At 46.5% G+C, this 16,560-nt stretch overlaps 1 protein-coding gene across 1 annotated transcript in view; it reads left to right on the plus strand.

The window, feature by feature from the left end:
* LOC148502609 (uncharacterized) overlaps nucleotides 1-16,102 on the plus strand; it is a 283,629-nt gene extending 267,527 nt beyond the window's left edge. Inside the window, 2 exon segments of the mRNA XM_088449561.1 lie at nucleotides 15,101-16,026; nucleotides 16,028-16,102. Coding sequence (XP_088305687.1) covers nucleotides 15,101-16,026; nucleotides 16,028-16,087 — 986 coding nt within the window. The 3' untranslated portion in view covers nucleotides 16,088-16,102.
* Nucleotides 16,103-16,560: the final 458 nt, after the last annotated feature.

The following is a 16,560-nucleotide window of genomic DNA, read 5'->3' on the forward strand; positions in this document are numbered from 1 at the left end:
GGGGGTCGGCGGCCATTTTCTTGTATACCAGTCAGGCAGCATACAGTAATAACAGTTATTATGGGAGCGGCGGCCATTTTCCCCTGGTCTGAGCTCTGTCTCCTCTGATCTATTCCCAGCACAGGAACAGGAGAGACGGAGAGAGCAGCCATTGTATTGTTCTGTCTGACTCTGACAGCAGCCAGGTAATATCATTACTATTATTATTATTATTATTATTATTATTATTATTATTATTATTATTATCATTATTATTATTATTGTTGCTTGTCTACATTCGGAGTACAGACATTGTTATTACTATAATACAGGTGGTGCAGACCCCGTTGTTACAATAATGCAGGTGGGGCAGAACCTGTTGTTACTATAATACAGATGGTGCAGACCCTGTTGTTACTATAATACAGGTGGTGCAGACTCAGTTGTTACTATAATACAGGTGGGGCAGACTCAGTTGGTACTATAATACAGGTGGGGCAGACTCGGTTGATACTATAATACAGTTGGAGCAGACTCGGTTGATACTATAATACAGGTGGGGCAGACTCAGTTGTTACTATAATACAGGTGGCGCAGACCCTGTTGTTACTATAATACAGGTGGTGCAGACTCAGTTGTTACTATAATACAGGTGGGGCAGACTCAGTTGTTACTATAATACAGGTGGCGCAGACCCTGTTGTTACTATAATACAGGTGGTGCAGACTCAGTTGTTACTATAATACAGGTGGGGCAGACCCTGTTGTTACTATAATATAGGTGGAGCAGACCCTGTTGTTACTATAATACAGGTAACACAGACTCAGTTGGTACTATAATACAGGTGGTGCAGACCCAGTTGTTACTATAATACAGGTGGAGCAGACCCTGTTGTTACTATAATATAGGTGGAGCAGACCCTGTTGTTACTATAATACAGGTAACACAGACTCCGTTGTTACTATAATACAGGTGGTGCAGACTCCATTGTTACTATAATACAGATGGTGCAGACCCTGTTGTTACTATAATACAGGTGGTGTAGGCTCTGTTGTTACTATAATACAGGTGGTGCAGACTCAGTTGTTACTATAATACAGGTGGCGCAGGTTCTGATACTATAATACAGGTGGTGCAGACTCAGTTGTTACTATAATACAGGTGGTGCAGGATCTGTTACTATAATACAGGTGGTGCAGTCTCCGTTGTTACTATAATACAGGTGGTGCAGACTCAGTTGTTACTATAATACAGGTGGTGCAGACTCAGTTGTTACTATAATACAGGTGGTGCAGACTCAGTTGTTACTATAATACAGGTGGTGCAGTCTCCATTGTTACTATAATACAGGTGGTGCAGTCTCCATTATTACTATAATACAGGTGGTGCAGTCTCCATTATTACTATAATACAGGTGGAGCAGTCTCCGTTGTTACTATAATACAGGTGGTGCAGTCTCCATTATTACTATAATACAGGTGGTGCAGTCTCCGTTGTTACTATAATACAGGTGGTGCAGTCTCCATTATTACTATAATACAGGTGGTGCAGTCTCCATTATTACTATAATACAGATAGCACAGACCTTGCTTGGTAAGAGACTGCTTTCTGGTGTCTTGGTAGAATACAATTAGTCAGCAATATCTGGTAAATATACACAGTGGAGTCACATTATTATGAGCACCAGCTAATAGCCAGAGTAGCCACCGTGTCCAGCACAGACAGCAGCTAGAGGGTGCTGGTAGGTGGGCACAGGTATATGGAGCCATGCTGACTGCAGTACATCCCACAGCTGCTGGAGGGTGCATGGTGGAGTATCCATAGAGCGAACACAACAATGGTTGCAGGGTGTTTGTTCTCCGATGTTCCTCGACTGACACACCAGCGTCCATCCGTTCGATGAAGCAGAAAACGTGACTCATCAGAGAAGACAACCCTTCACCAATTAGCAGAGATCCAATTCCGATACAGGTGTGAAAATTGAGGCCTTTTCTGGCGATGCACCTTCATTAGCATAGGTGCAGTGACCATCCGTTTGCTTCGGAGCCCCATACGCAGCAGGATTTGCTGAATTGTCATTTTAGACACACGTTTGGTGACCCCCCCAGGTTCATTTTGACGGTGAGCTGCTCCACTGTAGCGTGTCGGTTGGCCCACACGCACCTTCGTAGCCGACGTTCACCTCTCACATCAATGGCACGTGGTGCTCCGCAGTTTCCAAGTCAGTTATACCCAATGGTGCCATTTGTCCAGTCACGATACACCTTCACCCCAGCAGCACGCGAGTTCACAAACTGCGCTGTGTCAGAAATACTGCCACCCTTGGCCAGAGAGCCAGTAATCATCCCTTTCTGCAACTCGGATAAATCGCCCCTTTTACCCATGACCGCAACGGGTGATATGTGTGCAGACGGCCTATCGCACACCTTATATACCCACCAAGCCAGCGCACGCCACGTGACGTACTTCATGGGCTACGCGCTGACGACGTCAAATGCAAGAGGTGGTCATAATAATGTGACTCGACTGTGTATAACGGTAGTGTATAGATCCCATTCACTAGTTGTACCTGGAAGTGATGTGGAGTGAGTCCGGACGTGCGATTCCATGCCCATAAAGGCCACCAAAAGAAGTATTTGTCCCCTCGCAGGATCTCTTTGCTCGCCACGCTTCGGGCACGGGGGCTCGCTTCGCTTCCCACAGGTTTGTATTCTCCATCTATGTCCACGTGCATAGTAGGGAATGACATTGGACAGTAACTGATGATGTCGGTACATCTACAGACGGGGATCTATCCACTACCACATGGAATCCTCCTGAACGGCTCAGCTCACTGCAGCGCCCCCTGCCTCTGTGGAGCTATCAGTACACGTCCTCATTTGGGGGTGGTTGACAGAAAGGGAGAAATTACAGCCTCCTCGTAGGAAGCTGCTGCTGCTCAGGACAGAGTGCAGCCCAGAATCCCTGCAAGGAGCCAGCTCTGCTCCTCAGCACTATCTGCATACACGGTGGGGAAACATGCCCCCTCACCACTACCGTGCCTTCTCCATCACTGTGACCAGATCTGAGGGTAGGGTTACCACCTCTTCATTTTACAGGTTCCTGAGACGTTGCCAAAAACAGCACTGTAAATGCCATAAAGGCCGCTCATGCCCTTTTATATGACTCTTGCCCCCTTGTGCCCCTTCATAAGCCTCAAAGCCCCTTCATATGCCTCAGAGCTCCTTATGCCATTATATGCCACCCCAGAGCCCCCACATGCACCTTTATATGCCTCAGAGCCTCCTCACACCCTTTTTTATGCTTTAGAGCCCCCTTGGACCATTTTACATTGGTTGCCTGAAAGTGTGACTCAGTGATAGTGTGATAGTATGCAGCTGGCATCGATAAACCGGAAGAGGTGCCATTATGGAGCTACAGTATGTTAGCCTGCCATTCTGGGTGCTCAAACAGAGCTAGAGTATGTTTGCCATCTACTCTGGGTGCCAGAATGGAGTTTTGAGTACATTAGCAATCTGTTCCTGGTTCTGGATTAGAGCTCTGATAACCTTAACCAACGGTTTTGGGTGTTGGGGTGAGCACTGAGTATGTTAGGCAGGTGTTTGGGCTACCGCAACGGAGCCCTGAGTATTTTAGCTATCTGTTCTGGGAGCCAGAATGTAGCTCTGTGTACAATAGCCAGCAATTCTAGGTGCTGGTATAGGGCTACGAGAACCTTGGCCATTCCTTATAGCTGCCCCAATTGGTTCTACCAGTGCCTTAGCCATCCATTCTGGGTTCAAGACTAGGGCTGTAATTACCTGATCCCTTCATTCCAGCTGCTGGAATTTGTGCTGGAGCAGTAGTTCTATCTGTTTGAGTTGTCAGAATAGATGTTAGGTTACCAATTCCATCTCTTCCAGCTCCGAGAATAGGTGTCTCAGTACCATGGATGTAAATAGAGAATTTGGCCCCACAGCAACATTTTGAAGGGGCCCCTGCAAAACACACACCCAGAGGGAGAGCATCTGCATACAAAGGGCCACAATAACAAGTCATCCTTCACTTTTACCCCAACACTGGGGACAACATCATATCTAGGGAAGGGACTAATAACCCTCTCATCCAGGAAGGCTCAGCCCAACCATGGTTACCAAGTCACTAATAGAGGGGGGCACCTGGGAGTGTCGGTGTAACCTCCTTTACTTGGATCAGGTCCGCTTCCTCAGGCAAATTGCATCAAGTATGTGTCTTGGAGGTCCAGGACTCCTGGCCATGAGGGAGAGACATTGGTGTAACCTCCAGCAATGCCGTGTGGTGGTCACTGAGCAGCCCTATGAAGCTGGGTCAGAGGAACATCTGAGAAACACTGACTTAGGGCCTGATTCAGAACCGACGCTCTGACCAGAGCGCTCGCTCTGAATCAGGGCCCTCCTCCATTATAATGGAGCGTCCCCCTGGACGCTTGTATAGCTGTGGGTCACCACCCACAGCATATACGAGCGTCCAAAAAGATGGCCGCGATGGTCTTGACCATCGGACTTGCGACGGAGACCCTGCGGTAGGGTCTCCCAGCCACAAGCCCTGGAGTGATTTTGGCTCTATCAGAGCCAAAATCACTCCCACTGACATCACTAGTGATGTCAGTGGGGCCGACTTCAGACGGTAGGCATTCCCATGGGAACGCCTCCGTCTGGCAGGTACGTCCCCGGCACGCCCACCAAAGGGGGCATACTGTCAGTCACCATCGACAGCACGCCCCCTTTGCTGCGAGACCCGGAGCGACAGCTTGGCTGTCGCAGTCCGGGTCTCGCGCATGCACACGATGGAGCTCCCTCCGTCGTGCGCATGCACAGTGGGGAACATCGACCCACTTGCGAGCGTACTGTCGCTTGCGAGTGGGTCTGAATGACCCCCTTAGTCTCTATGGCTCTGGGAATGATGGAACTTAGAAGCTCATTCATACACGGACGCTAAGCTGCGCTCTCTCGCAGCCATCAGGGGGCGGATATGCAAATTTCGCGATCGCACAGCCAGGCTAAATTATGCTCTCTATGTCTTAGAGAGCGACGGCAGAGTGAACACTCGCAGGTGTAAGGACGCGCACTTTTCTTTCTTAGCACACGTCATCTCCAGGAACAGTATGATTAATCTGTAACATCAAGAGCCATCACAGCTGCTCGCAGACCTTAAGGTAGACCCTACCCCGCCGCAAGCACTGCGATCACTGCAGGCTGAAATAAAACTAGGTGAAGTGTACAGTGACGCTGACATGCTAATTATGCACGCCCAAAGAACGCTGTTTTGACGCTCGGACACGCCTGCGTTCGCACATCCACTCCCCCTTTTTCCGGAATCGGTATTATTTACCGCTGGACCCCTGCCCGGTGGTTGGAATCCCGACACCAGGAGGCCGGCAGAGGAGGAAATCCCGATCGTCGAAGGTAAGTATAGACTAACCTATTTCTAACCCCCTAACCCTAACCTTTCCCCCCTGTACCTAATCCTAATCCCCCCTCTAAGTGCCTAAACCTAACCCCCCCCTCCCCGCCGCCTAAACCTAAGTCCCCCCAGGGGTGCCTAAAACTAACCCTCCCTCCCCCTAGCCTAACCCTAAGTCCCCCTCGGGAGCCCTAAACCTAACCCCCCCCGCGCACGGCTGTACGCAGAGGCGCCCAGCATCACTTTGATCGGGTTGCCGGGCGTCAGTCTCCTTGCGTGTGTGAAATGACAGGTGTCTAGATGTAGATGCCGGTCGTTTAACCCTCGCCGGGATATGACAGTCGGGAAGCCGCTGGCTTCTTGACTGCATACCCTTTTTCCCGGATCATCCCATATTACACCCACAAACGGCACTCTCTGTCACTCAAAGGAACGGCCTGTCTGTGTTCTTCGAGCGAGCACTTCCCCATCGCACAGACTAGTTTGCGCATGTGTATTTTGCCACACATGCATGTGCTGATGGGCGACAATCGCCCATAGCGAGTGAATGCGGCTTAAGGTGCCCACACACATAGCGACATTTTACACGATTTGGTAACGAATCTGGTAAAAAAAAAACCTACAAATCGTGAGTTTATACTCACAAGCACGATGCCGATGCGCGTCCCCCGCTCGTCGTATATCGCATCTTCTGATCAGCCGTGCTGTAGGGCAGATTAATAAATTGGCTGCAAGATAGATCTTTAGTCAGATTGGACATTTTTAACTCCAAATCGTGATCACGACGGCAAGGGAGCTCCCGTGAAAGCTCATGAGGAAATTGGCCATAAAATCGTATCGTGAGGACATCGGTATGTGTGTGGGCACCTTCAGCGTCTGGGTCTGAATCGGCCCCTTAGTGGTCACTCATGTATTTTTATGGGCAACGTGATAGCATAGTGGACAGCATTAGTAATTCACAGCACAAGGGGTCATGAATTAAATTACTGAACAAGGCTCTGTCTGTGTGGATTTTGTATGTTCTCTTTGAGTTTGCATTGGTTTCTTCCAGGTGCTCTGGTTTCCTCCCACTCTCCATAGCCACACTGGTAGGTTAGCTCGCTTCTTTCTAAACTACCTCTAGAACGTGTGTGTATGGGCTGTCTATGTGGTAGGAATGTAGATTTTAAGCTCATCTGGGCAGGGACAGATGTGACTAAATATTCCCTATAAAGCACTGTGTAATATGTGCACACTACATAAATAACTGGTAATAAATAGCTTCTAATAATTATATTCATTCCTAGATTTCTGTGCAGTGAGGCGTCAAATTCTTGTTACTAGAAGTCACGTGAGGGTGAGACGTGTCCTGTATAAATCACTGAGGATGGACAAGGACAGGAGTCACATGACTGAGAGGATACTAAATCTCACCCTGGAGATAATCTACCTGCTGACTGGGGAGGTGAGAGGGTCTGGGGGTGTCACAGTGACATCACTTATATCTATAGTAATAATACAGGGACATGACTGGGGAGGTGAGGGGATCTGGGAGTGTCACAGTGACATCACTTATATCTATAGTAATAATACAAGGACATGACTGGAGGTGAGAGGGTCTGGGAGTGTCCCAGTGACATCACTTATATCTATAGTAATAATACAGGGACATGACTGGGGAGGTGAGGGGATCTGGGAGTGTCACAGTGACATCACTTATATTTATACTAATAATACAGGGACATGACTGGGGAGGTGAGAGGGTCTAGGAGTGTCACAGTGACATCACTTATACCTATAGTAATAATACAGGGACATGACTGCGGAGGTGAGAGGATCTGGGAGTGTCACAGTGACATCACTTATATCTATAGTAATAATACAGAGAGATATAGTATCAGTGCCTTAGTTATCATAGGAGCTGGGATATATTACATTGCTCATGGTATCTTGTTTTGTTTCTTTTCTATCACTGAAATGAAGATGGCAGGAGATGTGCTATATTCTGTCCACTTTCCTATATATGGTAAATAGTTACAGATGGGATAGGGGTTTTATTTGTAAGACAGACCCTTCATGCATATTATGGACTGATGAAACCTTAATAAACAGCTCCATGAGTATAATTTTACCCTTTTATTGATGTCTCCCCCAATAAACAGGGTTACACAGTAGTGAAGAAAACTTCCAGTGAATGTGAGACACCCAGCAGCCGTCTCCGTGTGTCAGGAGGACTGAACAGGACCCAGAGCCCCATCACGGTGCCTCCACCTCACTCACTGATACATGAGAGACACAATGACCAGAGGATTCTGGAACTCACAAACAGGATCATTCAGCTGCTGACTGGAGAGGTGACTGTTGGGAATGGGACATTATACAGTAACACCAGGGGATGTGTCTGGGTGATGACTGGAGAGGTCACTGCTGGGAATGGGACATGATACAGTAACACCAGGGGTTGTGTCTGGGTGATGACTGGAGAGGTGACTGCTGGGAATGGGACATTATACAGTAACACCAGGGGATGTGTCTGGGTGATGAATGGAGAGGTGACTTCTGGGAATAGGACATTATACCGTAACACCAGGGGATATGTCTCGGTGATGACTGTATCATTGTGTGTGCCAGGTTCCTATAAGGTGTCAGGATGTCACTGTCTATGTCTCCATGCAGGAGGAGAAGTATATAGAGGAACACAGGGGTCTGCACAAGGACATGATGAAGGAGAATCACCGGTCCCTCACATCACTGGGTAAGAGGAGACTCATTTGTTGTACAGGGGAGATCAGGTATGGGGGCCTCCTATATACACTTATCATCTGCTAATCACATATATACAATGTACTCAGTCACTGTCTGTCTCCTACAGATGGATCCAGTCACAGAAATACCCCAGAGAGATGTCCCCATCCTCTTAATTCCCAGTATTGTACAGAGGAGAATCACAGGATCCCACAGGAGCATCAGGTAGGTGGGATTTACAGTCTCACCAATATACCAAAGTGACTGTCACTATATGATATGTAGAGAAGCTGTGTGTGTCTTATTATCCAGAATTCTTCTACTTAATGTAATTTCATGAAATCTGACATTTTTAAAATGTTATTTAATTGTTTTGTGGGTTACTTAGGGTGAAATTCTGGCTGATATGAAGACAGAAGATATAGAGGGAGAAGAAGAGACGTATGTGACTGATAATAAGGCAGATGATACAGAGGGAGAAGAGACGTATGTGACTGATATGAAGGCAGAAGATATAGAGGAAGAAAAAGAGACGTATGTGACTGATAATAAGGCAGATGATACAGAGGGAGAAGAAGAGACGTATGTGACTGATAATAAAGCAGATGATACAGAGAGAGAAGAGACGTATGTAACTAATAATAAGGCAGATGATACAGAGGTAGAAGAAGAGATGTATGTGACCGATAATAAGGCAGAAGATACAGAGGGAGAAGAAGAGACGTATGTGACTGATAATAAAGCAGATGATACAGAGAGAGAAGAAGAGACGTATGTGACTGATATGAAGGCAGAAGATACAGAGGGAGAAGAAGAGACGTATGTGACTGATAATAAAGCAGAAGATACAGAGGTAGAAGAGACGTATGTGAGGGGTGATCAGCAGTGTAAGGAGGAGGAAATCCCTACAGATATCGCCACAGGTGAGTAATAAAGACTTATTACAGAAAGGAGTTGCATATTCTCCTTGTGTTGTAGACAGTGCTGTAACTAGCTGTGGATGACCTGTGTCGTCGCAAAGGGCGCAGAGGCTCAGTGTGCAGCACTGTCTACCCCGCTGGTCCCTGTTCCTGGTTAGCAGGGTGCCTACAGCCAGGATTGCTTCTGGATCACCCGCAGAGTATCCTGTGGACTGACTGGCTCCCTGGCCAGTATATGCGGGCAATCGGGCGTCCTTAGGACGGTCATTGTTGCACTTAGTGAAGCAGTGTGTCACGCCCCTTCCGCATGAGGTAATGGTGTTGCACGCTCAGTGGATGGGGCCGGCTTAGGGTGCAACCATGCCCTGCTACAACAAACCCTAATTCTACACGCTCAGCCAAAGGGCTTGGCCTGGCCTACTGATACTACATAGGATTATATGCGGAATATTATTGCTCAATTTGCAATTAACCTGTTACTGTGAAATTTAAATTATATTTAATTTTTGTTTAATGATTTGTTAACTTATGTAGAGTGGTTTTGGGCTGGACCCAGCTGCATAATATACATTTATCATCCATCTGGGGGACACCTTATATCTGGTTATATATAGTGAAGGATGGAGTCGGACACTAGCTAATTGAAAACTGGCTCCCACCCCTATATAACTCCTCCCTTTCCACCATAACACACAGACAAAAAATAGGCGCTGGACTATAACCACCTCAGTGGACCAGGATAAATGTAGGGAGTGTGTAGAGGACCAGGGGATTAATTAGTATAAAGCAGCCATCATAGAGGTGGAGGAATCTGGACCCTCCCAACAATTACCAAGAAATCGAAAGCACAGATAGACAGGCGCTAAAGATACTAATATTTAATAAGAAGACCACAGTAAATAGTAAAATTAAACACTCAAAAAATTAATAAAAATACATATAGGATAGGAAATGCTAAAATGACATATTAATGGGATAATGAAAATAAAAAATAAAGAATAAAAATATATATATAATAACTTTCCACCATAAGCTCAGTCTTGTGTTTAGTGCCTTTGGAGTAAGGCACTAGCTAGATAGGTCCTAGCTTTTAGTTAGGTTTTATTTCTTTATGTTAAAGCTTTGGATTTGGGAGCTTGGTTCCTGGAGAAGCACCAACAGAGAGGGAGTTATATAGATTAGATGGTTTGTATGAACCTGGATCCCACTTTAAAGACGGCCACTGAGAGAGTCACCAAACTACCATGTCCTTGGGTCTCTCTCCATGCCAGACACACATCTGAGGGGGCCGCAGGCATAAAGGTCATATATGTTACTAGTATAAGAATCTTGTTACCATTATACTGCACAGTGCTGTAGAGCAGATTGGCTGGGCCTTGTTATTACAGATCCTGTAGAGTCGGCTTGTCTCACACCTCCAGAGGCTGCTCAGCACAACACTGCTTCAATCCTCAGCGCTGCATTTGGTTTGAGGGTTACAGCAGCAGAGACATGCTGCTGCTTTTAAAGGAGAGAGACTTTGCTGGTTCCAGGCCGTCGCTGACACGTTCAGGCGCACAGCAGTGATGTCATCAGGAGGGGCCACAAGTAGTTTCCAGGCCAGAGATTAAACAGGTGGCCGGATAGATAGAGCGCTGCTGCACATAGAGCCTGCGGCGGGTGGCGTCATTGGCAAGCGCCGGAGGCTATGTGTCAAAGAGTAAATGACTGCTGCACGTGTAATCGCGCAGCGGTGATATCATTAGGCTGAGCCGCAGATGCTGGATGCTATGTTCACAGGTGTCCGGAATTAGCAGGACCCGGCGCCCGGCCACGCATCCACTCCCCCAGGTATTTATTTTGATTAAAATACAGGCTCCTGCAAAGCCAGAGCGCTGAGGTCTGGTGGAAGTCAGAGCAGGCACTGCGTGATGGAGGCCTGACAAGCTAAGCCGTAACCCCGGAGCTCTTTCTATGGGAAGTTAGGTAGCTCTCTGTTTGGAGTAGACTTGTCTTTCTCAGTATGGATAAGCCAGACAAGTGTTCTAAGAAACAAGTCACTGTTTTTACTTGTACAAAATGTTTTTGTTGGTGTTGATCGATGCACCAAATTAGAGGCTGGCCTGCTTCAAAATGGTCAATCGCTAGATGGGTCACTTCTGCTATTAGACAGGCATGTTTTTCCTCGAATATGACAGTTCCAGCCTCAATTCGGGCTAATTCTACTCGTGCTGTTGGAGCTTCTTGGGCTGTACGGCATGGTGCCTCAGTTGAGCAACTCTGAAAATCATCTACAGGACCTGGTCATCCGTACACACTTTCACAAGATTACAAAATGTTACCGCTTCCATACATTCAGCGCAAGAGATGCTAGTGTTGGGCAGAAAATTCTTAGTGCGGTCAGTTCTATGCTTCCCCTGCCCTTAATTGGCTTGCTTTGGTATATGGTATATCACCCATATGTAAGGCATCCCCCAGATGGATGATAAAGGAAATACGATTTTTACTTACCATAAAATCTCTTCCTTGGAGTCCATCTGGGGGATGCCGGGATCCCTCCCTTGTTTTTCATACTGGATAACTGTTGGTTTCTGGTTCTCTCAGTTCTTCCGTGGCTCTCCTCCGGCTTTGTTAAACATTAGATTGAGCTTACGGTGGCTTGGGAGTAGTTATATAGGGGATGGGAGCCGATGGGAACCGGGTGGGAGACGTTTTTTAATTAGTGTCCGACTCCACATAACCCAGATGTAAGGCATCCCCCAGATATACACCACCCATCACTACACATAACCCAGATGTAAGGCATCCCCCAGATATACACCACCCATCACTACACATAACCCAGATGTAAGGCGTCCCCCAGATGTACACCACCCATCACTACACATAACCCAGATGTAAGGCGTCCCCCAGATGTACACCACCCATCACTACACATAACCCAGATGTAAGGCGTCCCCCAGATATACACCACCCATCACTACACATAACCCAGATGTAAGGCGTCCCCCAGATGTACACCACCCATCACTACACATAACCCAGATGTAAGGCGTCCCCCAGATGTACACCACCCATCACTACACATAACCCAGATGTAAGGCGTCCCCCAGATGTACACCACCCATCACTACACATAACCCAGATGTAAGGCGTCCCCCAGATGTACACCACCCATCACTACACATAACCCAGATGTAAGGCATCCCCCAGATGTACACCACCCATCACTACACATAACCCAGATGTAAGGCATCCCCCAGATGTACACCACCCATCACTACACATAACCCAGATGTAAGGCGTCCCCCAGATGTACACCACCCATCACTACACATAACCCAGATGTAAGGCGTCCCCCAGATATACACCACCCATCACTACACATAACCCAGATGTAAGGCATCCCCCAGATGTACACCACCCATCACTACACATAACCCAGATGTAAGGCATCCCCCAGATGTACACCACCCATCACTACACATAACCCAGATGTAAGGCGTCCCCCAGATGTACACCACCCATCACTACACATAACCCAGATGTAAGGCGTCCCCCAGATGTACACCACCCATCACTACACATAACCCAGATGTAAGGCGTCCCCCAGATGTACACCACCCATCACTACACATAACCCAGATGTAAGGCGTCCCCCAGATGTACACCACCCATCACTACACATAACCCAGATGTAAGGCGTCCCCCAGATGTACACCACCCATCACTACACATAACCCAGATGTAAGGCGTCCCCCAGATGTACACCACCCATCACTACACATAACCCAGATGTAAGGCATCCCCCAGATGTACACCACCCATCACTACACATAACCCAGATGTAAGGCATCCCCCAGATGTACACCACCCATCACTACACATAACCCAGATGTAAGGCATCCCCCAGATGTACACCACCCATCACTACACATAACCCAGATGTAAGGCATCCCCCAGATGTACACCACCCATCACTACACATAACCCAGATGTAAGGCGTCCCCCAGATATACACCACCCATCACTACACATAACCCAGATGTAAGGCGTCCCCCAGATGTACACCACCCATCACTACACATAACCCAGATGTAAGGCATCCCCCAGATCTACACCACCCATCACTACACATAAACCAGATGTAAGGCATCCCCCAGATGGACTCCAAGGAAGGGATTTTACGGTAAGATCGTATTTTTATCACAACACTTTATCTGTGCAGCAAGAGCCATATATTGTGTATGTACATTTATTATTGTAATAAAGTAGCTGTACAGTAGTTTACAAATTCAAATTATACATCGTGGACTCACTAATAGTATTATTTACCATTATTTATATGGGTTCAGCATTGCCTTACACAGTATATAAACAGAACACATTGGAAGCCTAACAAGGGAATAGTACAAAAGACTTACAGTACCAAACATTGTAGCATATGGGACACCAGCTATAACAACACTGCAGCTTATACAGTCACAGTAATCACAGAAGCAGCACGGGCTGAGCCCAATGGTTCGGTGCCGCTGTTAGTATTGGGGAGGAGGTGATAGTATAGGTCAGGGGAGCGAAAGCACAGAAGGGAAGAGGGCCCTGCTCATTAGAGATTACAATCTATAGGAGGAGGGGCTGATAGATGGGTCACACAGGAGAGACTGAGTGAGGAGCATAGCGCGGTGGGTTAGGATGAGAGCAGGGAAGCTTTAGTAAAGAAGTAGGTTTTGAAAGTCTGTGGGATGCTTTGGAGAGAGGTGGAGAATCTGAGAGGGTGAGAGTTCCAGCGGTGGGGAGCAACAGGGACAGAGTCTTAAAGGCAGGAGTGGGAGGATATACTGATTTGGGAGGAGAGGCGCCAGGCATTGGTAGAGCAAAGTAGGTGATGGGAGAGTGGAGGGAGATGCAGTTGGAGATGTAGGGGGTGATGATTGGGTGAGGGCTATATAGGTGAGTGTGAGGAGTTTGAATTGGGTTCTGAGAGGGATGGAGAGCCAGTGTAGGACCTGTAGTAGAGGGGAGGCAGAAGCTGTAATTTTAAGAAGTGCCAGGCAGCAGCATTGAGGACAGATTACAGTGAAGAGAGATGGGTGTTGAGGAGGTTACAGTAGCCCAGTCTGGAGTTGAACAGTAAGTGGATGAGGGTCTTAGTTACCTACAGGGTGAGAGAGGGTCTGATCTGAAGATATATTGAAGGTGTGGGAGAGGGACTGAGGGCCTGATTCAGACTTGGGAATAGAGAGAAATATCACTCTCAACTGTGAACCTGAACAAACCATATTGCAATGCAAAGGGTGTAAATACATAAAAAATTTTACATGTGGGGTAAATACTGGCTGCTTTTGCATGTAGCCCACAAATACTGCACAGCTTTATTATTACTCTACAATTTAGATGTCAGTTTGGAAACTCTCCTCCCAAATCTAAATCTCTCTGCACATTTTAAATCTGCCCCACCAGCAGTGCAGCATGGTTTCACCAAGATGATCAGTTGAGAGAGATATCTCACTCTAATCTCAAGTCTGAATCAGGCCCTGAATGTGGGAATTGAAGCAGAGGGCGAGTTAAGGATATCTCCAAGACCGTTGCCTTATGGGATAGAAGAGGTAGTGAGGTTGTCAATGGACAGTAAAATTGAGGAAGGTCAGGGAACGCAGATGGTGGGAAGAAAATCAGCTCGGTCTTAGACATGTTAAGAAAGTGCTGAGACGTCAAGATAATTTGCTCCTCAATGTAAACAATTTTTTCTATTCTCATATATTTGTTTCCAGTACATGGACACACAAGCGCGAATACCTCGCAGGGAGATCTCATCACGTCACCAGATTTTAAAATAGAAGATAAGAACATAAGACAAGATTCTTCAGGAGAAACTCCAATTACCCTAAATATACATCCAGCACTTCACAGTGCGGATATGTCATTTGATCCCTCTAATCATGAGGAACTTTCTCCAGATAAATCAGATCTTGTTACACACAGTACAGCTCATATAGGTGATATATTATCTTGTTCTAAATCTGGTAAAAGTTCTATATGTCAGTCAGTTTCTGTTACACATCAGAGAAGTCACACAGGTGAGAGGCCATTTCTATGTTCTGAGTGTGGCAAACGTTTTACACATAAATCACATCTTGTCAGACATATGGTAACACACACAGGTGAGAAACTATTTCCATGCTCTGAGTGTGGGAAATGTTTTACACAGAAATCATATCTTGTTATACATCAGAGAAGTCACACAGGTGAGAGACCATTTTCATGTCCTGAGTGTTGGAAATGTTTTAGAGCTAAATCAACTCTTGTTATACATCAGAGAAGTCACACAGGGGAGAAACCATTTCCATGCTCAGAGTGTGACAAATGTTTTACACGGAAATCATTTCTTGTTATACATCAGAGAAGTCACACAGGGGAGAAACTGTTTCCATGCTCTGAGTGCGGGAAATGTTTTACTCTAAAATCAGAACTTGCTAGACATCAGATACACCACACAGGGGAGAAACCATTCCCATGCTCTGACTGTGGTAAATGTTTCATACAGAAATCAAAACTTGTTACACATCAGAGAAGTCACACAGGTGAGAGGCCATTTCCATGCTCTGAGTGTGGGAAATGTTTTACACAGAAATCATATCTTGTTAGACATCAGAGAAGTCACACAGGTGAGAAACCATGTCCATGTGCTGAGTGTGGGAAATGTTTTAGACATGAATCAAGTCTTGTTACACATCAGAGAAGTCACACAGGTGAGAGGCCATTTCCATGCTCTGAGTGTGGGAAATGTTTTACACAGAAATCACTTCTTGTTAGACATAAGATGACACACACCGGTGAAAAGCCATTTCCATGCTCTGAGTGTGGGAAATGTTTTACTTATAAATCAGAACTTGTTATACATCAGACAGCTCACACAGGGGAGAAACCATTTCCATGCTCTGAGTGTGGGAAATGGTTTACACGGAAATCATCTCTTGTTAAACATCAGAGAAGTCACACAGGTGAGAAACCATTTCCATGCTCTGAATGTGGGAAATGTTTTAAGAATAAATCACATGTTCTGAGACATCAGAGAACTCGACACAGGGAGAATACAATTTCAGTTAGCTAATATTCATTGACCCTACTTGCTGCTCAGAGCACAATCCAGATGTGTAGAGGAAAAACACAATGAATAGAGTTTAAAAATTAAGTAAAGAACATTATGTAGGCGGTATCTAGTGACAGTCAATGCAATGCTGCTAATCCATACGTAGTGTTCATTCTATCACCCTGCACCCTCACAGCCTGTGTAGTTCCTCTTTTGTACCTGGAGTGTCGCTCTCTGCTCTGGTGCTTCTAGCAAACTCTGGTCTGTATCATAGCAGTTTGTTGCATCAGCTGAGAGTGGTAGAGTCACCAGAGCAGAGAGCGACACCCCAGGCAGGAAAGAGGAACTACACGGGTTAAGACTGGTGCAGGGTGCTAGAATGAACACTACATACGCTATAGTCACCCGTAAACGAAGTACAGCAGCGGGAAGTGGAGGCGACGCAGT

The sequence above is a fragment of the Taudactylus pleione genome, unplaced genomic scaffold, assembly GCF_031769625.1.
Source record: "Taudactylus pleione unplaced genomic scaffold, aTauple2 ptg000488l, whole genome shotgun sequence".
NCBI classification, from domain to species: Eukaryota; Metazoa; Chordata; class Amphibia; order Anura; family Myobatrachidae; genus Taudactylus; species Taudactylus pleione.